General features: G+C 28.0%; 1 protein-coding gene across 1 annotated transcript in view; it reads left to right on the top strand.

Annotated features, from left to right (window-relative positions):
* LOC107439278 (uncharacterized) overlaps positions 1 to 20,328 on the top strand; it is a 103,969-nt gene that overhangs the window by 48,794 nt on the left and 34,847 nt on the right. The window contains exon 5 of the mRNA XM_016051811.4: positions 15,222 to 15,419. Coding sequence (XP_015907297.3) covers positions 15,222 to 15,419 — 198 coding nt within the window. The remainder of the gene's footprint in view (positions 1 to 15,221; positions 15,420 to 20,328) is intronic.

The raw sequence follows: 20,328 nt of genomic DNA, 5'->3' as shown, positions 1-20,328 counted from the left end.
TCATCATCATTCTTTCAAATATTTTAAAGAAAGCACACCGCCTATGTTGTGAGGATTTAATTCACTCAACTCCCTATCGTTTTAGATTGAATCCATAGTCAAATGGAACTGTTCATGGAATTTTTATTGTTTTTGTTTTTCATTCTAGTCCTTTAGCGTAGTTCTCTCTTTTTTATTTTTGGAGGTTCGGGGAATCGGGGTTTCGGCGGATCGGGGAATGCCTCCATCAGTTCTCTGATGATGGGTGGTAGGAGGGATATAAAATACCTCCCGCGGACCAACAGGCAGAAGTTCAACCTTTCTGAAACTCTGGCAACTCTATTCTGTGGATTGTGCAACTTGGATGTGATCTCAAGATCCATGGACACGAAAGCAACAACAACAACCTATGTTTTTGAAAAAGATTCGTTTTTGTGAAATTATGAAAATAGAGTTCTAATTTTGTGAAAAGTTTTTTTGAAATTTTTTTTAAAAATTCTTTTTTTAAATCAGTGTTATGTTAAAAACGTTAAGTGAAGCAATTAATCTTATGCAAATAAACGTACATTAAAAAGTATTTTTTCTTTATTTAATTTCTTCCATTTAATTTTATTAACTTTTTAAACTATTTGTGAAGGGTACGTTTTTTAGAAATTTATATTAATAATAATTTTAAGAAAGAATTAAATCTATTCACACTTTTGTAAATATGATAAAAAATGTTCATATTTTTTTAATGAAAAAGCACAAAAACATATCTTTCAAAGAGCATAACTTACAAAATTATGCATTAAAAACATCACTGACTTCGTTCTTTAAAAGGTAAGAGCGTCCGTTTTCGCTATTAAATATTTTATAAAGGGTCTGTTTTTACGACAAAATATTTCGTGAAGGGTTTGTTTTCACGATATAATATTTTTTAAAGGGTCCGATTGTAGGAGAAAATATTTTGTTCAGGGTTCATTTTTGCTGTAAAATATTTTATAAATGATCCGTTTTTACAATAAAACATTTTGAAAATGGTCCGTTTTAACGATAAAATATTTTGTGAAAGGACTGATTTAACGATTAAAATATTTTGTGAAGAATCCGTTAATGGTCCCTAATTTCTTCTAAAATTACCCCCACTTGTGCTGGGCATGCCTCCTTCAAAACAGTTTAAAAGTTGATTTGGATAAAATTTGTAATAATACTGCTAAAATAATATTTCTTGATATAAAACGAATTTTAAAAATTGTTTGTTATTTTATTCTGTGCTTTGAGAGAATGAGAAGGAAAGATGCATGAATAACAACTGAGGCGGTTTATTCATTACTCATTTACTAAAACTTAATGAATTACGGAATGAGAAATTATGACTCTATCATTCCTTATATTTTTTAGAATTTCCTTATTTCGATTGTTTAGTTTAATTATATGATATGGACATTTTTCTCTTGCTACTAAATCTTTAAATTAGACTAATGGGGAAAATATATTTTGTAAAAAAACTTCCTGCTGTTATTGTGTTTTTTAAAGTTCCTTTAAAAATCTTACAACTGCAAAAAAATAAAAATAAGAACTGAATTTTATTTAAACCAAATACTGATGTAGAAATGAAATTAGAATCATGTTTGAAATATCAACATGTGTGATTTACATCATTCTAAATGCCGTATAAAGTATTGTCTGTATAGCCTGTCTTATGGCCTGAGAAAAAATCTTAAAAAAGGAAGAAAAAAACAATTTAACGAACTATTAATGTATAAATACTGCTGAATTCAGTGACTTATTAGAAATTAGCTGTAAATAATAATATAATAATAAAATTTCCTAATGTAGTATTGCTATGGTATATAATATTATATATTTCCTAAAATAGTTGCGAAAAAACAGTTTTGAGCTCAAACATAAAATACTAATTGGTTTCTTTAGATTAGCGGCTTTCAATTTTCTTCGGTTACGAAACCCCAAATAATCAACCTTATTTTGGTGGAACTCAGACTTTATAAATTAGTTTTATTAAGGTAATTGTGAACGTTTTGACCTATTAGAGACTATTTTTAAAATATTTCATAAGAGGAATGAAGATTTTCCATCATTTTATCAGTAATAACCTTAAATTACAGTTTAGGTCCAACAGTTGAATTTGCAGTCATTTTGCTATATTTAGTCTAGTTATGAATCTGTTTCTGTTGTAAATGAATTTAATAAGCTGAAAATGAATTAAATGGGACGAATTATGGTTAATTTCGAAATGAAAACTAAATAGAACTTCTATAAACGTTGAAAATGATTGTTAGGATAACATGTTTCTTTAGTAAGGAATATAATTATTTTGATTTGAAAAGCCGTTAGAAAATACCACTGCATTATTTTAATAAGTGCTCGTTCTTTTCATAATTTGTTTAATATATTTAATTTGAAAAAAATCATATTTTCTTTTAAAAAATGGCACTTCTATTTCATTGAGATTTTACTTGAAATAAATTCATAAAGGCAACCGATAGATTAAATAAATTAGGATTTATAGGTTACATCTAAATATAATCAATCTAAATATAATATAACGCTGGAAATAAAAAGTACCAACTCGTGGAACCCCTTCGACTCTTCCACGGAACTCTAGGGTTCCGAGGAATACCATTTGGGAACCGCTGCTCTAGATGACCGCCAAACTTTGTTGCATCATCTAGTTTATTAAATAAATAATGAATTCATTGAAAAAAATAGTTATTAGGATGATATATTATAAATAAAAAATTCGCTCTTCATGAGACGTTAATTTTTTTTTTTTTTGCAAGTAAGAGAGCTGATTAATCTTTTATACTTTTTTTTATGTAAAGTATTAGGTAAAAAATATAAATTTTCCATTGATAATATTTAAGTTTTTCGCAAAAATTACTTCAACAGTCTACGCACGTTTTTAAGCAAAAAATCTTACGAGTAGAAGAATTAAAACTAAATTGATACTCTCTTATATTCACCGTTGGCAAAACACACTATTATGGCGATAAAAATATTGAACATTATCTATTTGTTTATTGTGAATAGCCGATAGAAATAGTTTCTTCTAATAGTTCACACAGCATATATTTTAGCATAAGATACGAAACCAGCTGATCCAAATAAGTGATGAATAATTCATAAGGGAATGCCACTTTCATGACAAGCACTTATCCACTGGCTGTAAACGAAAACAAATTACGAGTGATTTTGATGCTCCGAAGACCCCGTTAAGCTTCATTCAAAGCAGGATGGTTCTCTTAAAGGGATCAGATGAGAGAATTACTTGTCGACAAACAGTCTCTAGAAAGATTGAAAGAGATTACGGTAATGAAAATAACATGCTTACAATCTAACTGAGAGGGGGGGGGGAGGATTTCTAAGATATATATATATATATAATTAATTGAAGTAAATTTTTTAGTGAAATAATCCGTAAAAAATTTTATTCATTAAATAAATAAATTAAAGAATATCTTAAAATCAGTGCTTTCTGTACAAGCACCAAAATCATATGTGTATCAATATTTTTCTCTTTAGCGATATTATTTTTTTAGAAAGCATTGCTTTTAGCTATGTTTTGGACGCAGCTATATTTATTAATTAGTTTATTTAAATAAAAAAATATTTATTTATTATATTTATTAATTATTATTTTATATTATTTTTAGTTTATTTATTAATTATTATCTATATTTATTAGATAGTTTCTCAAAAAAAAATTTATGTGCATTTTAATTATATTTTTTACAGATTTTCATTTTATAATTATTGTTTTTACATGTATTTAATTATTATTTTAATTTTTATTTTAATTATTATTTTTAATTATTATTATTTTAATTATTATTTTTAATCATTTTTAATTATTATTATTTTAATTATTATTTTTAATCATTTTTAATTATTATTATTATTATTAATTATTATATTTAAATTTTAAATTAAATATATAATTTAAATTTTATTAATTGAAAATATAATTTAAATTTTAAATTATTGATGGAGGGGAAAGAGAATTTGCGATGTGAAGTTTCTCCGGTGGTATAGCGTCCTTTTATGTATGTGAAGGAAAAAGAGGGTGTGGGAATAACATTGTGTGCCACTATAGTTGTTTTGTTATTATATATTTTAAATTTTCATAAATTAAATTTACTTTTAATGTAGAATTTTTGTTATTTTTTTAAAAAATTCCTTTAATCTCAACCGAGAACGAACGGAATTTGAAATTGCTGCTTTTTCAGATAAGTGCGCTTCGGGTTAATACGTATAATACGTAGTATAATGCGAGGTGTAATACAAGAGTACTAATACTGTATTCAGATCAACGTCCGTGTGATCTTTGGCTGCTGATAGAGTCTGAAAGACTCGTTTCATGTATCATACCATGAACTGTGAAGGGAGGAACTGCGTGATCACGTAAATATGATCACGATCCTGGAAGGGTTAATCAATTGCTTTAATTATTTGAATAAAATATGTGCATTTTTAGAGTCATAAAAAAAGTTAAACACATGATATATTTAAAGTATTGCATCTGAGAAATTTATTTTTGAAAGAAAAACTGAATATTCTCTGCATTCCACATTCTAAAAATGAGTAAGTTTGTGCTATAAATATATTTGAAACATAAGAAAGCTGGCGAAAGTCCTTGCCCTTTTTATAATTTTTTAATTTTAGCTGTTTTTTTTAAAACTAATTTAAATTTTTAATTTTAATAAAATTACTGTTTTAAACTGATAGTGTGAAATACATTAATTAAATATTTTTTCTCTAACTAATCAGAAATTATCATCTTTCAGTTTTTGTCATGTCTTTTTACCGTGAGATTATGTTAACCATAAATAGGTCTTTAATTTTATCGTCTGTGCTAGCACAGATTCAGTGACATTGTGAAACGATTTATATATTAGTTAAAAAAATATTGCAGTAATGTCAAATTTTGTAGTTTTATCCTATGTTGAGTTCGTCAAATACTTAAAGTATTCGAATTAAAATATTTTACACCATTATAAATAAATTGTGTTTGATACTTTACAAAGATATTTGTGATATCTGATTTATAAATATTTGAACACTTTTTTTCCTTCTTTTTACCACATTTGATTTGATTATCATTATCACATTTGATTACATATTACATTTGATTTTTCAAATTTTTTGATTAGGTTTGTAACTTGTTGTCTATGTTACCGTGTTTTCAATTGCAAATTTGATTAATGGTAACAGACTTGACATTATTTGTTAATTTTCTGGTTTTGGATTGACACGTTCAAAAATTAAGTCGCTACAGAGTGAAGTTTTTATTTATTTGTTTATTTCTGAACTCTTAAGCGCTTAACTTTCTGAAATGAAAGTATATAGTGATAATGTTTTCTTAATCATCGTATTTAAAGTTTTCTTCGCTTCAATATGAATATACGCTTGTTTCACTTCTTGTAAACTTAACATTTCACTTTTCTTTTAAAATAATTTTTTAGTTGGTGTACTTTAATACGGTTTACATAACATTTTTGTCTAAAATAGCAGTTATCGGGATTTGCATTTGAGTTAATAAATTATGAATCAAACAGCGATGTTTTTGATAGCAAAATTATCTGATAGCCTGGGGCATTTTAAATCGATTTCGCTCAAATTTCGTGACCTGACATCTAACACTTTTCTTTCAATGATTTTGAATAATTTCAATATTTTGTACAAATATATTTTGTAAAATTTATTTCTTCTACTATTATGCTGTTTTATAAAATGTTATTTTAAAATGGATTTAATTGTAATCGTACATACAAATGCATTATTAAAATGCTCTTTACACCTCAGTTTTTATTTTGCTAAAAAGTTTTTTTAACAAATTCAAAATTTTGTCTCCTGAAAAAAGTATTTTTTTTTTATGAGTTTTTTTCTGTGGAGGACATGTAACATTTCGCGACATCTAATTTCCATGATAGTTTCCAATTTTATTTTGAATTCAGTCTAAATTTTTAATTCAGTGTAAATTTTTAATTAAATCTAAGTATTGTAATAATTTTTATTTCTCTATTTTCTAAAGTATAATCTTATTACTTCTTATTTGCATTGTTAATTTTGTTTGTGTTCAAGAAATATTTTTGCTTTACATTTATCTTCTTCCATAAATGTTTTGAAACTATCAGTTAAGTATTCCATTCACGGAAAAAATTAATTATCGTCGTCTTTGCCGATCATTTAGGTTTCTGATATGGGGGCAGAGACTTTCTGAAATTATAATAACTTCATGTATCTTGAGTTGTCACATTGCCCTTTGTCGATGGCTTTAGGGCTATCATTGACCGAAGAAAACCTCTCAAATGATTAATATTATTATTTTTCGCAATCAGCCTGGGATAATAAACTTTTGATTGTGCATGATTGTAATTAATCTTTGTTTTTGAATAATTTTACCTGCTGCGAAACGATTGCGTGTAAAATTTAAGACTTATAATACTCTGTTATTTACGAACTCCAAACATTATAAGTTGTTTATGCATCTTATTCAGTCTTAGTCGTGGATGAATGACAGATATGCGTGCTTTTATTTCTAACAATAAGAATCCCTTTTAGATAGAAAAGGAATTCTACTTTCTCTATGTTAACCTACCGAGAATCATTAACGCTATAAACTTATTAGCTTAGTAACAAGTTCGCATTGTTTAATTTTATTCCTTGAAATGTGTTTTATTAAACCTAGTTACCGAGTTTTAAGGTTATAAATATTGTTAAAGCTTCTTTAAAATATTATAATGAGTGTCCATAAGTTTAAAAAAGACTTAAACTTAAAATTTGATAAATAGGTGCAAATACATACATTTTAACGAATAAAATGAAACAAAATATTCAAAAGTATGTATTAGTTACTGAATAAATAACGATATTAGGTTAATTTAATTCTCTTGAATGTTTTATCAATTCATGTTTATGGGTTAATAATATAAACAATAAATATAACTGAATTTTTCATATTATGTAACTTTAAAATAACTTATGAATAAAGGAGTGGATTTTCATCAACTAAGCTACAATCGTCAAGGTTTGAAGAGAGGAGTCCAAATTAGATATATTAACAAATCATGTTTAAAATTATTTCCCAAATAGCATAAATTTAATGGCACAAGAGCCGGAATGGGCTATACTGCACCAAACTTTAAAATTACCTACTTTCGGTAACCGTAGTTATTGGGAAAGTTATAATGGGGGGAACGGAAAAAAATTACACTAAGGATATCCTGATGTTGTGGGACTTGTGTTTATTTAAGTTAAATAAACTTTTCCTAATAGCCTTAACGGTAAGTCTGGAAAGCTCACTAAAGTTTAAATCCCATAATGTTATATTATAATACTGTAATCCCATAATGTCATACATATAGGGATATAAAACTATCGGGTAAATTTAAGATAAATGGCCACAATTTTTTCTAATTGAAATAAAAGTACTGAGAATAGAGATACAGAAAATATTCATGCATATTTTAAATTTTCATACAGGTACTCAACATATTTTGAGCAAAAAATAAGGAAATATTTAGAACAAAATATGAAAATTTTTTTTGATAGTGGCCATAATTTGGAAGAAGTGGCCATATCTTCTTAATGTTGAGATGAGTTGGCTATTCAATACAGTTTAGAAAAAGTGAAGTTAAAATATGGAAGATAACGCGTTTTATACCGTTAACCATTAGAAAATTAAGATAGGTTATAAAGAATTGATTTTATCATGAAAAATAAGTAAAGAGAATCTAATACATAGATTTAATCCATGACTTTCGAAAAAACTAAGTTACACGTGTTTCAACTTTGTTGTTTTGTACAAGTTTCTCAAAGTTAGTACGTGTTTCATTGAGCCACTGCATGCATGGAAAATAAGTAAAGAATTAATTTTATCTTGGAAAATAAGTAAATAGAATCTAATAATAGAATTGAATATATAGATATAACCCATCACTTACGAAAATTTTGTGCATGTTTCAACTTTGTTGTTTTGTACATGTTTCTTTGAGCCACTACATGCATTTTACACATCTCATCCAGTCATCATTTTTAGTTTTTAGTTGTGGTATTATGTTCTTTTTCACAGCTCATACTTTTATTGTTATCAAGTTTTGTGTCTGTAGAAACGGATAATATTCAGAGTTCTATGGTGTTAGGTCTTAGGGTTCTATCGGATATGTTAGATCTATAGAATCGGTATGTAATATACAGCGTTCGTACGGTTTTAATATTGTAATAAAAAAAAAAGCTAGGAATTTCTTATTATTAGCTTTTATCTTAAAATTACAAAACCAAACGAAAACCTTTAACGTAACCAAAGATTTTATAACTAGATTTATTTATTTGGAAATATTAGTGTGGTGATGAATACGAATTTACTTAAATACATCTTATTTTCTCACTTTTGTTACTACTTTTTAAATTTTTAAGGTCCCTACGATCCTGTTATGTTAATACATATTAATGTAAGTGGCCATCATTCTTCAATTTTATGTGGTCATCTCTCCTGAAGTTGAAGATGAAATGGCCACCGAGTTTATAGCACTCCACTATTATTATTTTACTCAGGAACTCAGATTGGGCTATAAATGTGCTTTAGAAGTTCAGATGGTTTTGAAAAAAATATAACCCACTTATTGAAAAACAACAAAATACTTAATTCACGAAAAAATTTGACTCCTAAATAAAAAAATAAAAAAAAACATTAAAATTTTACATACATTTTACTGTCACGAAACGCAACGCTTTGTTTAAATTGATAAACAAGTTAAACTGTTTCCTGTGAAACTATCTAATTCACAATATTAAAACTGTCTGTAATTTAAGAATGATCGGGAAAAAATTGAATGATGTAAAAAACAAATTTCTGCGCTGTATTATGTAACGTAATTTGAATTGACAAAATTTAAAATAAATATTGGATTGAATAATTACCGAGAAATCAAACTTTATAGAAGCTTTTTTTTTCTGTAATAATATTGAAACGCTAGCAGTTTAAATGGTTAACGAAAAGATGGCTAATTTTTAAAACGCAATACATTCTTAGAAAAGTTGGTGCAGCAAAAAAAAAAAAAAAAAAAAGTAATAGCGATGTTTTGAACCTTAAGAGGCTTTGTCCTCGCCATCTTGGAATTTTAGGATTTTTTTTTTTTTTTAGTTTTCTTGATATTTATTGTGATTAACTAACTAGTTAGTTCAACACGTTTCATAATTTCGACCCTCGCTCAGATAACTACCATTTTCTTAATCACTTTTTTTTAATTCTTTAAAAGTGACAAGGAAGATTGCTGCTACCTTATATAAGTTGGATCATAATGTTTATGAAGTACGATAATATGATTCAAGTTGCAGCAAATTTGAACGATATCGTTCAACACACTCCGTAATTTCTAACGTTGCACAGATAACTACCATTTTCTTAATCACTTTTCTTAAGAATTCTCTAAAAATGACCAGGAAGATTGCTGTTACCTTATATAAGTTGAATTATGTTATGGTACTTCTTTAGGCTTGGTTATTTATGGTTCAACTTAGACAGTAACATGGTTCTGTTTAACGCCTTTTTGAGGTTGAGGCGAATTTACATAAAATTTGACAGCAACATGCTCATAATTGCGATTTACATAAATTTGCACCGTATATATCATAATTTCGATGCCTTGAACAATAACGCGATGCAAATTTACATAATGGTGTTGTCAAATTTCATGTAAATTTGTCTCAACCTTAAAAAGGTGTAAAACTGAATCATCTTATTGACTATATTTAGATCATATTGACCAAATAATTTATCTGGTTTAAGAAGTTCGATAATATGATTCAACTTATAAAAGTTAGCCACAAATTTGAACGATATGATAGTTCAACAAGCTCCGTAATTTTTAACTTTGCACAGATAACTACCCTTTTATTAATCACTTTTCCTTAAGAATTCCCTAAAAATGACTTGAAAGATTAAGTTATGAATGAACTGTACATTCAATGCTCAAAACGCTTTTATTTGACAACGTCGTATTGAATTAATCATGGCTTTTTCATCGGTGGGCTTTTATATTTCTACATCTAGCAACAAACATTGACAGTAATATGATTCAATTTAACACCTTATTAAGATTGAGACAAATTTATATAATAATCGACAACCCTAACCTTAATAATGTGTTAAATTGAATCTTGTTACTGTCCACTTTGGACCTAGTAATCAAGTTTAAAAAGAGCGATAATATGATTCAAGTTACAGCAAATTTGAACGATATAGTTCAACACGCTCCGTATTTTCTAACATTACATAGATAACTTGCTTTTTTATTAATCACTTTTTCTTAAGAATTCTTTGAAAATGACAAGGAAGATGAAGTTATGAATGAACTGAAGATTCAGTGCTCAAAACGCTTTTATTTGACAACGTCGTATTGAATTAATCATGGCTTTTTCATCGGTGGGCTTTTATATTTCTACATCTAGCAACAAATATTGACAGTAATATGATTCAATTTAACACCTTATTAAGATTGAGACAAATTTATATAATATTCGACAACCCTAACCTTAATAATGTGTTAAATCGAATCATGTTACTGTCCACTTTGGACCTAGTAATCAAGTTTAAAAAGAGCGATAATATAATTCAAGTTACAGCAAATTTGAACGATATAGTTCAACACGCTCCGTAATTTCTAACATTACACAGATAACTTCCTTTTTCATTAATCACTTATTCTTAAGAATTCTTTGAAAATGACAAGGAAGATAAAGTTATGAATGAACTGAAGATTCAGTGCTCAAAACGTTTTTATTTGACAACGTCGTATTGAATTAATCATGACTTTTTCATCGATGGGCTTTTATCTTTCTATATCTGGCAACAAACGGTAAACAACACACAAAAATGTTACCAGTCCACTCTTCTTTTTTATATAAAATATTTTTTCTATTTCTACCTTTCTATCAATGCATTCCATATCAATAGGGAATTCAGTGTTATGCAAGGATACCATTTTTCAAGATTTTCTCTTCGATAGATTGGCTCTTTCAATGTATACGATTCTGATATATTTTTCTTTTTTTTTGTGTTTACTAATATTTTATGATTACCTCTAGTTCAACCAAAGACTCTCCGGTTTCTCGGTATCTGTATTTACTCTTCTTCCATTTTGCAATAAGTATATACATTACTCAGTATCTATAGAATGCATTTATTTTTGTCGCAAGTTTTTAATAATATGCGTTTGCAGTTAATTCATTTTATTATACTAAGTTGTTTTTAAAATACGTAAAAAATTATTTTAAAGATTTGATTTGTTGTTTAAAAATAACTAGTAATTATGTTGATGGGACAAAAATTGGCCTCTTGAAATAGGATCAAACTATTAGAAAACACCATAAAATAAATAAATGGAATTAGATCACAGGAAAACTATATATGAAATCCCAGATGAACTTTGACTTGTTTAGTTATCGCTGATCAGTTAATGTTTAAATTGTTTACCCTAATAAATTGTTAATCCTTGTTTTCATACACAAACCTTTGTCAAGAATAAACAAAACATACACATAATTTTAGATTGCAAATAAATATTCAAGTGAGAAGAAAACAAAATCGCTATTGAAATCTAAGAAATCACTACTGAGAATGGAAGGTCTAAAACATCAAAACCTGTTTGATTGCCGAAGTCAACAAACAAGTGCTGAAAGGTGATTATCAAAAATATCTTACAGTTTCTCCAGGTAGCCAAACTTATTTTGATGTGTTTCATCCCACCTCAAAATGATTTGTCATATTTTCATAGCATTTTTGTTTTTTCCTCGCTCAAATAATAATTTGCAATCAATAATGTGCCTCCTTCCTTGACTTCATTTTTGACAAGGATTGTAAAAATAAATATTAATGAAAAATATATCTAAATACAAATATTTCTAATACAAAGCTCCCTTTATATATATGAGGGTTCGATAATATTATGAATTCACTGCTGCATTATCTAAATGAAAACAGCCTTTCCCTTGCATGCAAAATTAGTTAAATTTTTGTTTAAAACTTTTAGCTCAACTTAAAAAATCACCATTACACATTTGTTGTAGCGTGGTCTTAATTTACCCATTACTAAATAAACTGCCCTGAATAATTAAAAGTTCTTAACTCCTACTTTTTTCTAAATGACTTTTTAAGCTTTTCTAAATCTGTCTAAAAAAATGGACATTTTTTATGACTTTAGAAAGCTCAAAATCCAATACAGTGACGAGTTATGTTTTAGTATGTACTGAAATTTATATCTTTAATATATTATCGGGGTAGAAATTTGTTTTCCTTATGTTTTACGAAATTTTGTTCATCGGGTCTTTCGAAATTGGAGGCAGTCAAATTGTGTATTTAAAAGCTTGTGATATTTATTGAACAAATCCCTTAATTTAAGTGCTTTTCAAAAATTAATGAAAATAAATTTTCAGTTTACCCTTCTAAAACCGCTGTGGCTCAGGGGATAGAGCGTTAGCCTCCTTATCAGGTTTCCCAAGTTCGATTCTCAGCGGTGGCTGGTTGATACGAATTCTGCTTCCGGCATTCCCGGCTCGCACCGACCTCAGTGCTGATGTTAAATATCCTCAGTGGTAGACGGATCATGGGTTAGAATCACTATGCCGTCAGGCTAATCGTGGGACGTTTTCATGTTTTTTTCGGCATGTAACGCAAATGCGGGTTTGTTCCATCAAAAAGTCCTCCCCGAAGGCTGGTTTGTCCCAGTGTTTGATCCAGGAGTTCCCTGGTCTTCTGGGATTAGTTCAAAATTACAAGGGCACGGAATTGAAATTTTTTTTAATTTTTTTTTAGCGACAGGTACTGAATTTTCGTTCTTCCCCTCGAAAGTGAACCTAAGTCACGGAAGGGAGCAACATTACCCATGCCACACTGCCTCAGGTACCCGTTCATAGTGTGGGGGCCCCATTCACACATCACACACAACAGAGGACAACACGCAGAAATTAACATCCATGCCCTGAGCTGGATTCGAAGCCGCAGCCATAAGTTTCGCAACCAGGCACGCTAACCGCTCTGCCACCTGGCTGGAGTTGAACATTGATTGTTGTAAACCTAGAATTGGGTCGGTTATGGAATAAAATAAAATCCCCTCTTATTTTGGTCAATAGAAATTTTTGATGGCGAAAACGTGATCCTATCTAAAAGCTGTGATCATGATCTTTCAAAGTGTGATAAAAGTTTTAAAATATGAAACTTTCCAAAATTTTAGTTGCGAGAGGAAAGGCTGTTTCCATAATTTCGTCCACGTATTTTCGGTTCCGTGCTTTGCCGAGGATTAAAAGTCACAAGTTTAAAAATTATAGGAAACGTCCTTTACGTTTTTGTGGTTTGTCACTTGAGTGCTAGTATATGGAAAACTAGTGTTGTCGCATGACTTCACAGCAAAATTCACCCACATGCAATATTTGTTAATGGGTGACAGCTCAAGTGCAAATGATGGGAAATTAATTGTCTTTAATTTCCTGTCAATTGCATTTCAGTTGCTCTGAGATTATCATGAACAACTTTAAATTTAAGATTTAAAAAATAAGTTTTTTTTTCTGGTTAGTTCAATAAATTTTAAACTTATCGAAGTATTTTTATTTAAAAGAGTTTCGATTACAGATAATGTAATAGAATTTTTATTTATTTTTTGTGGACTTCAAGGTTTGATACGCACCGCCTCATTAGTTTCTTAGTCTTGTATATTAGTTAGAGATTTTATTTTATATAATTGAAAATCAATAATTGGTGTTTTGATTTGATTGTTAATGTCGAATTAGAGCTACACTAATGGGCTATTGACGACAATTTGGTATGCATTCATAGTGATGATCCGAAAACAATACTGTTACATGCATGCACGCACTGAACTACCACAATTTTTTGGTGGTCAGCTGAGTTTTTTTGTGACTGTATATTTTTAAAGTCAGGTATTCGCAATGGTAAATGGAGTTGTCCGATATTAATGTATAATCTAAATATCTATTAGTTCATGTCAATTAGTTCTCCACAAAGTTTGTCTCAACAAGACTCAATAGTTGCCTTGTCTTCAGAGTTAAACCTTAAGGCTACAGAGCTATAAATTGTCTGGCTATCACCAGTGATATTTTTTAAAAAAAAAAAAAAAAAAAAAAAAAAAAAAAAGAAAGAAAGAAAGAAAGATAGTTGGAAAACTTGTCATTGGCATTACACTGATTTATTCATCTCTCCTCACTATTCATCAATTATAATAATGTGAGTCGTGGTGGCTCAGGGGATAGAGCGCTTTCCTACCAATGAAGTGACCCAGGTTCGAATCCTAGTGATGGCAGGTTGATACGAATTCTGCTCACAGCTCGCATCAACCGCAGTGATAACTTAAAATATCCCCAGTCATAGACAGATCATGGGTTAGAGTCGCCTTTGCTGTTGGGCTCACCGTGAGATGTTTTCGTGGTTTTTCTCTCCGTGTAATGCAAATGCGGGTTAATTCCGTCAAAAAATCCTCCACGAAGGCTAATTTTTCCCAATTCTTGATCCAGAAGTTCCCTTGTCTCCTTTGTTGGTTTCAAAATTGCAAGGCTGCGGAGTTGACATTGATAGTTGTAAACTCAGAATCGGATCTGCTGTTCAATGCTGGTTTTAAAATAAAATAAAATTATAATAATATATTTACACTGTTATTGTAACAAAAAATGAACACATTTTTTGTTAATAAATTTTTTTATTGAAATATATTTTTTTTTAATTGAGAGAAACTGGCCAATTATTAAAACAAATAATGAGTACATATATAACTTTTTGTTGAAATGCTGGTTTTAAAAAAACATCATTTCAATAAAAAAGTATTTTAAGTAAATATTGAAGAAATACACATTGCAGTGAAAGATTTTTGAAAATTTGATTTATAAATCAGTGCATTATACACTAAAATTATCTTCTTTATAGCAATTTTCGTGCTGTTAGTGAACTTCAAATTCGAATTTTTTTAAAAAAGAATTTCTTTTTATTAATCATTTGGTTTTATTGGTGTGTATAAATGTTTTCATCTATACTGAAATAGTATTTAATCGCAAAAGATCTGATTTTTTAAAACAGACCTTAGAACGAGCTCCTTAAACTCTTATTTACTTTTTGTAATGTATTTTTTCTGAAATCCAGATGATCTCTCCCTACTTGACATTTTCCCTTTCAAAGAACTATTTTGAATCCTCATCCTTTCTTTGTATTCGATCTCAAAAATTGTGTTGTATTTCAGGCGGAAGAGCTGAGCGAAGTTGTTGGCTCCGCCTTTCGCATGGCTTACGCCCAGCAGCTGCAACAAACGCCACTCTCCAGTGGCTCTCAGTTGGACAGACAACCTGCAAGGCTTCACTCTTCTCCAGTTCATCTCGGTCTCGCAGCTTTTCCAACCACGTGTAGAGAGGATGCTCGTCCTGCTACAAGAGTTTGTTGGGTAAGTTCTTTTCATCTTTTACTTCAAAATGGAGATATTAAATCATATATCTTTGACCTTTACCTTTTCTCTCTCATACAAATTCCGTTTTAACTGTATTTTTTCTTATTTGTAATAATTGCGCTTTTTTTTATTTTTTTTTTTTATTTGTATCATAAATGCTTAAAACGGATCTTTTTCGTCATTTTAAGATTTAATAAAATTTTGTATTTCGTTTAAATATGATAGTCAAGAATCGTTTAATTTTTATGTTACGTAATATAGATCTTGATTAGTAAAAATAATTTTTCTAATATTTATAAAGAGTATCGCAAACAATTTTTTATTAGTTAAAAAACTAATTGAAGGACTTGGAAGTAATTTACTGACAATTTAAAATGTTTCAAGAGGGTTTTTCGTGAAAAACATAGTATTTGTATCACAAACAATTAACCGGATGTTTTTCATCTTCGTTATTTTAATACTTAATTAACTTAAAATTGCATTTAATTTAAACATGATAGTTGAATTGTTTAATTTTTATGTTACATGATATGGATCTTGATTAATAAAAATAATTTTTTCTAATATTTATGAGGAGTATCGGGAAGATATTTTATTAGTTAAAAAACTAATTGAAGGACTTGGAAGTAATTTACTGACAAAAAAAATGTTTTCAAGGGGGCTTTTGGTGAAAAACATAGTATTTGTATCACAAACAATTAACTGGATCTTTTTCATCTTCGTTATTTTAATACTTAATTAACTTAAAATTGCATTTAATTTAAACATGATAGTTGAATTGTTTAATTTTTATGTTACATGATATGGATCTTGATTAATAAAAATAATTTTTTCTAATATTTATATGGAGTATCTCAACCAATTTTTTATTAGTTAATAACTAATTGAAGGGCTTGGAAGTAACTTAATGATAAGCCACAATTTTGGTGGAAAACACCACAATTTAAATTTTTTAATTTGATTTACTTTATAAGTTAATAGATAATTTTTTTTTGCTATCTTTTTCATTTTGCTAAATGATAAGCCATGTTTTTAGTTTGTTCAGGAGAGTTTTTTTTTTTTTTTTAAATTTTAAGATTTCTATGTAGGCAATTAGACATTTCTGAGTATCATGGATATATTTAGTAAAAATTCTGAAAACTTGTAAATGCCCATTTTTAAAAAAGTTTGACTTATCACTATTTCACCCTATGCTCTTAAATTATAATTCTTATAAAGTACAATACCATAGACATGAGAATTAATCACCAAGGATTCTATTACAATCAGGTTAGATAGTTCTCTGTTATTAGGTTTACTACTTATTCTGTCTATATTTTCAGTAATTTGAATTAAATAATTTAGTTTTTTTTTAATTAAGTTAAATGTAAAATTTTGGAGCCCTATAACTTAATGGTATCAAAGCAGTTGACTTTTTTGTGTGGCATAAGTTAACCCTGAATAAAAAAAGAAAAATGTTGATCGCAACTGAAAATGATTTGTTACCGTTTGAAAAAAAAAAAACTTTTCTAGTTACACAGTCATTTTTGTTTGTCTAGTTGCACAGTCATTTTTTTTCTCTAGTTGCACAATCATTTTTGTTTGTCCAGTTGCGCAATCATTTTGTTTGTCTAGTTGCACAATCATTTTTGTTTGTCTTGTCTAGTTGCACAATCATTTTTGCTCTTATGATATCACAGAAAATGTTACTTAAAAAACTTATTTGACAGAGTAATTTCACTCCTTAAATTTTGAAGAGTAAAATTTAGAGTTCAGGGCTGAGGGATATTTTCGATACCACACTTCCTATACATTACCAATGTACAAAGTACTTTAAATTGTCGAACAATTCATGTTTTAGGAGGAACCCTTTATGTCTTTGTCCCTGCAGAACAATTTATGTTCAAGTCGCTATTGAAATTTTCTATGTTGTATCAATTTTTATTTCTTTAAATAGGCACTTATGCATAAATTTATATTAAATTAGTGTCATTTTTTTCAATTCTAGTTTAAAAATAAAATTTAATGTTATTAAAAAAATGGAAATAATTTAATTAACGAGACTTGTTTGTCTGTGTTTTTGAAGATGCATGCAAAATTATCACAAATCTTGTTACAGAAAATTAGATATAATTTTGCTTTTGGGAATTCCATTATTAATTTATTATAGTATTTGAGCAGTTAAATTAATGTCTGTTTTGATTTATGTTTATAGTTTTTGAATGTTTGATTTGCTTTTGTTACTGAGTATACCTTAATTTACTCCAAGCATAGTTTATATCCAAAAAAGTCAGATCCTTTGAAAAAAAAAAAAAAAAAATTAAATCCTTAAGTTTTGATCATAAAGAAAAAGATTTTTAAAAGATATGTTGTATAATGTTTTTAAATTCAAATGTGATATAAATTATTTTCTGTTATACAATATTATATAATATACTTTAAATTTTTTTTTGAAAAAAAAAAGATACTTTATTTTAATTTAGGAAAATTTTGTGAAATTTTAGGCAATAAACGTCACATAAAGTGTTCTGTAATAACCAACCTCAATATATATTTTTAGAATCATTTTCAATTTAAGTTGCAAATCAAGACGAGGGAGGGAAAAATAAAAACTGTAACATAATTTGACGAATTCAGGAGGTCGGAATTGTAAACATCATAGTCTCTTTCATTGTCTGAGGAAACTGAAAGGAGGTGAAATGCAACTATTAAAAATACTTTCGAAATTCAATCAAACTGATTTTTTGATGTTTTTAAACCCTCCATCATCAGTTGCGATTCGTCAGATTTTAATAAGGTTTATGTTTTTTCCTCACTTATTATTATTTTGCGATCTCTAGTTTGCTTATTATTCTGAATTCATATTTGACAAAGTTTTTAAAGATATATTGAGGGGATTGTGCAACAACTTGTATTTACTTCTAAGGAGCTAAAGCTAGGCAGAAATATTCCTGCACAATATTTCGTTACCTTATTGTATTGCTGCATTAATATAATAACAGTTTGGCTGTAGAGCAGGGAGATTTTTTCAATCTTGAAAAATCAGGGAAATATCAAGGAATTAAATTAAAATGTATAAAAAGTGTGAGAAAATGAATTAATTTGAGTTTGAGATACCTAGAAATTCGTTATTAAAAAAGAAAGATTTTTTTTTCTAATAGCAAGTAGAAGTGTTTTGTTATATATTTTATGCGTAAGAATTAGGTATAATTGAAAAATTGATAGTAAAATGTAAGCTACCAGTTACAAAACTCAGTGAAATTCGATAGAATCAGTGTGAAAAAAATCAAGGATTTTCTTTTCTGAGTGTTTTTGGAAGCCTAAATAAATAACTAAAAATATAATTATTGTAATAAATAAATGATTATATAAATGAATGAGTTTTAGTAGTTATATTTGTTTTGCATTTGGAATAATAGAAAAAAAAAAGATACATTTTGAAGGAAAAAACAACAACGAAAAAGGAGCTGTTTTTGTCCAAAATCACTCAAAAATCTAGAAGACTAGTCAACTATTTGTCAAAAACTGAGAAAAAAAAATGTGCCCCTCTTCTCCAAACAAAACAAAACGGAGTGCCTTCAGCTGGTTTTACATTTTACAAAAAAAAAAAAAAAAAAAAAATTAAAAGAAGAAAAAAAAGTTTTCTTTTTAATTATTTTGTTTACTTCTGTACTGCAATTCCCATAATTACAAAATAAAACGCTTTGCTTTTTTATACTAAATATCTTTTAATTATCGGGACGACTCTTTTGAATGCTCTTGATATGCATTGTTAAAATGTGTAGTTCATTCTACTTATATTGTTAAAAATAAATAACTAAATAAAAAAAATGGAATCTTATTGCAGTTTCCTACTTTTGATAATATTTAAATGCCAACATTTGTCTATTTTTTAACTCATTTGAATATTATTCCGTCTTACATTTAAATTTTTGGGTGAATAGGAAATTTACATGGATTTGGTTTTGAAAAGGAAATAGTACTTGTTTGTAAATTACCCGAAAGAATATAAAATAGACAGTCAATAGTTCACATTGAAAGTTGCGATTAAAAGAAAAGGTGTTGAAGAAGAATTCAAGATATTTAAATTACATTGAAAATACTGAATTTATTGTTAAGAAGCTATTTTAAGACTTTTTTGATCTTGTTATTTCGTATCTTCGAAAATGTCATGTTAAATCTGCCTTTTTCACATTTCTAACTCCTAAAGTTTGTTGCTCTTTATTTGTTGAAAAAATAATTTAATCAATTTCAATAATAAAAGATATTTTTAAGCGATGGACTAACAGATTTAGTGCTCTTCGCTATTCAAAATGAATTTTTAATAAACTCAGAATGAAGGAATTCAAATGTATTTAGTTCTGAAAATATAAATTTTTTAAAATAAAAGGTTTTACGATTTTTTTTCCCGATAAGATTTTGTTTTTGATAAGATTTCGTGGAACGAGCAATGAAAATACCTTAGGTAAAATAACTTTTAAGAAATTTAAAAATGCATATTTAATGCATAGAAAGTATCTAGCTAAATGAAACGATCAGCACGTTTAGTTTTAGATAGATAAAAATAGCAATTTGTTAAGTAAACAGTACTCTGAATAATATTGGAACCACAAAATTTCTTCAAATCAAAAATTGTTTTTAATTCGAAACTTGGAAAAAGATTGTTAAAATGAATCTAGAATTGTTCTTGTAAATAAATGACTTTATTTCTTCAAAGATTCTGTAAACTTCAAAAATCTGACTTGTATTGTTTCAGAATGAGGTATTCATTAGTTGAATTTTTTTTATTTATTTCGAACTTAAGAAATTCTATTTGGTTGAAGCTAATTACCTTTTCATATAGCACATAGAAAATTATAAAGGCATTATTTAAACGGTTATAACAACTCATTATACTAGAAAAATTATGAAGCTTTAAAAAACCATT

The sequence above is a fragment of the Parasteatoda tepidariorum genome, chromosome 11 (genome assembly GCF_982258835.1).
Source record: "Parasteatoda tepidariorum strain Cologne lab strain chromosome 11, Ptep-v5.0, whole genome shotgun sequence".
Lineage (NCBI taxonomy): Eukaryota > Metazoa > Arthropoda > Arachnida > Araneae > Theridiidae > Parasteatoda > Parasteatoda tepidariorum.
Note: the sequence above shows the minus strand (reverse complement) of the source record. Positions and strands in the feature narration are given on the sequence as shown.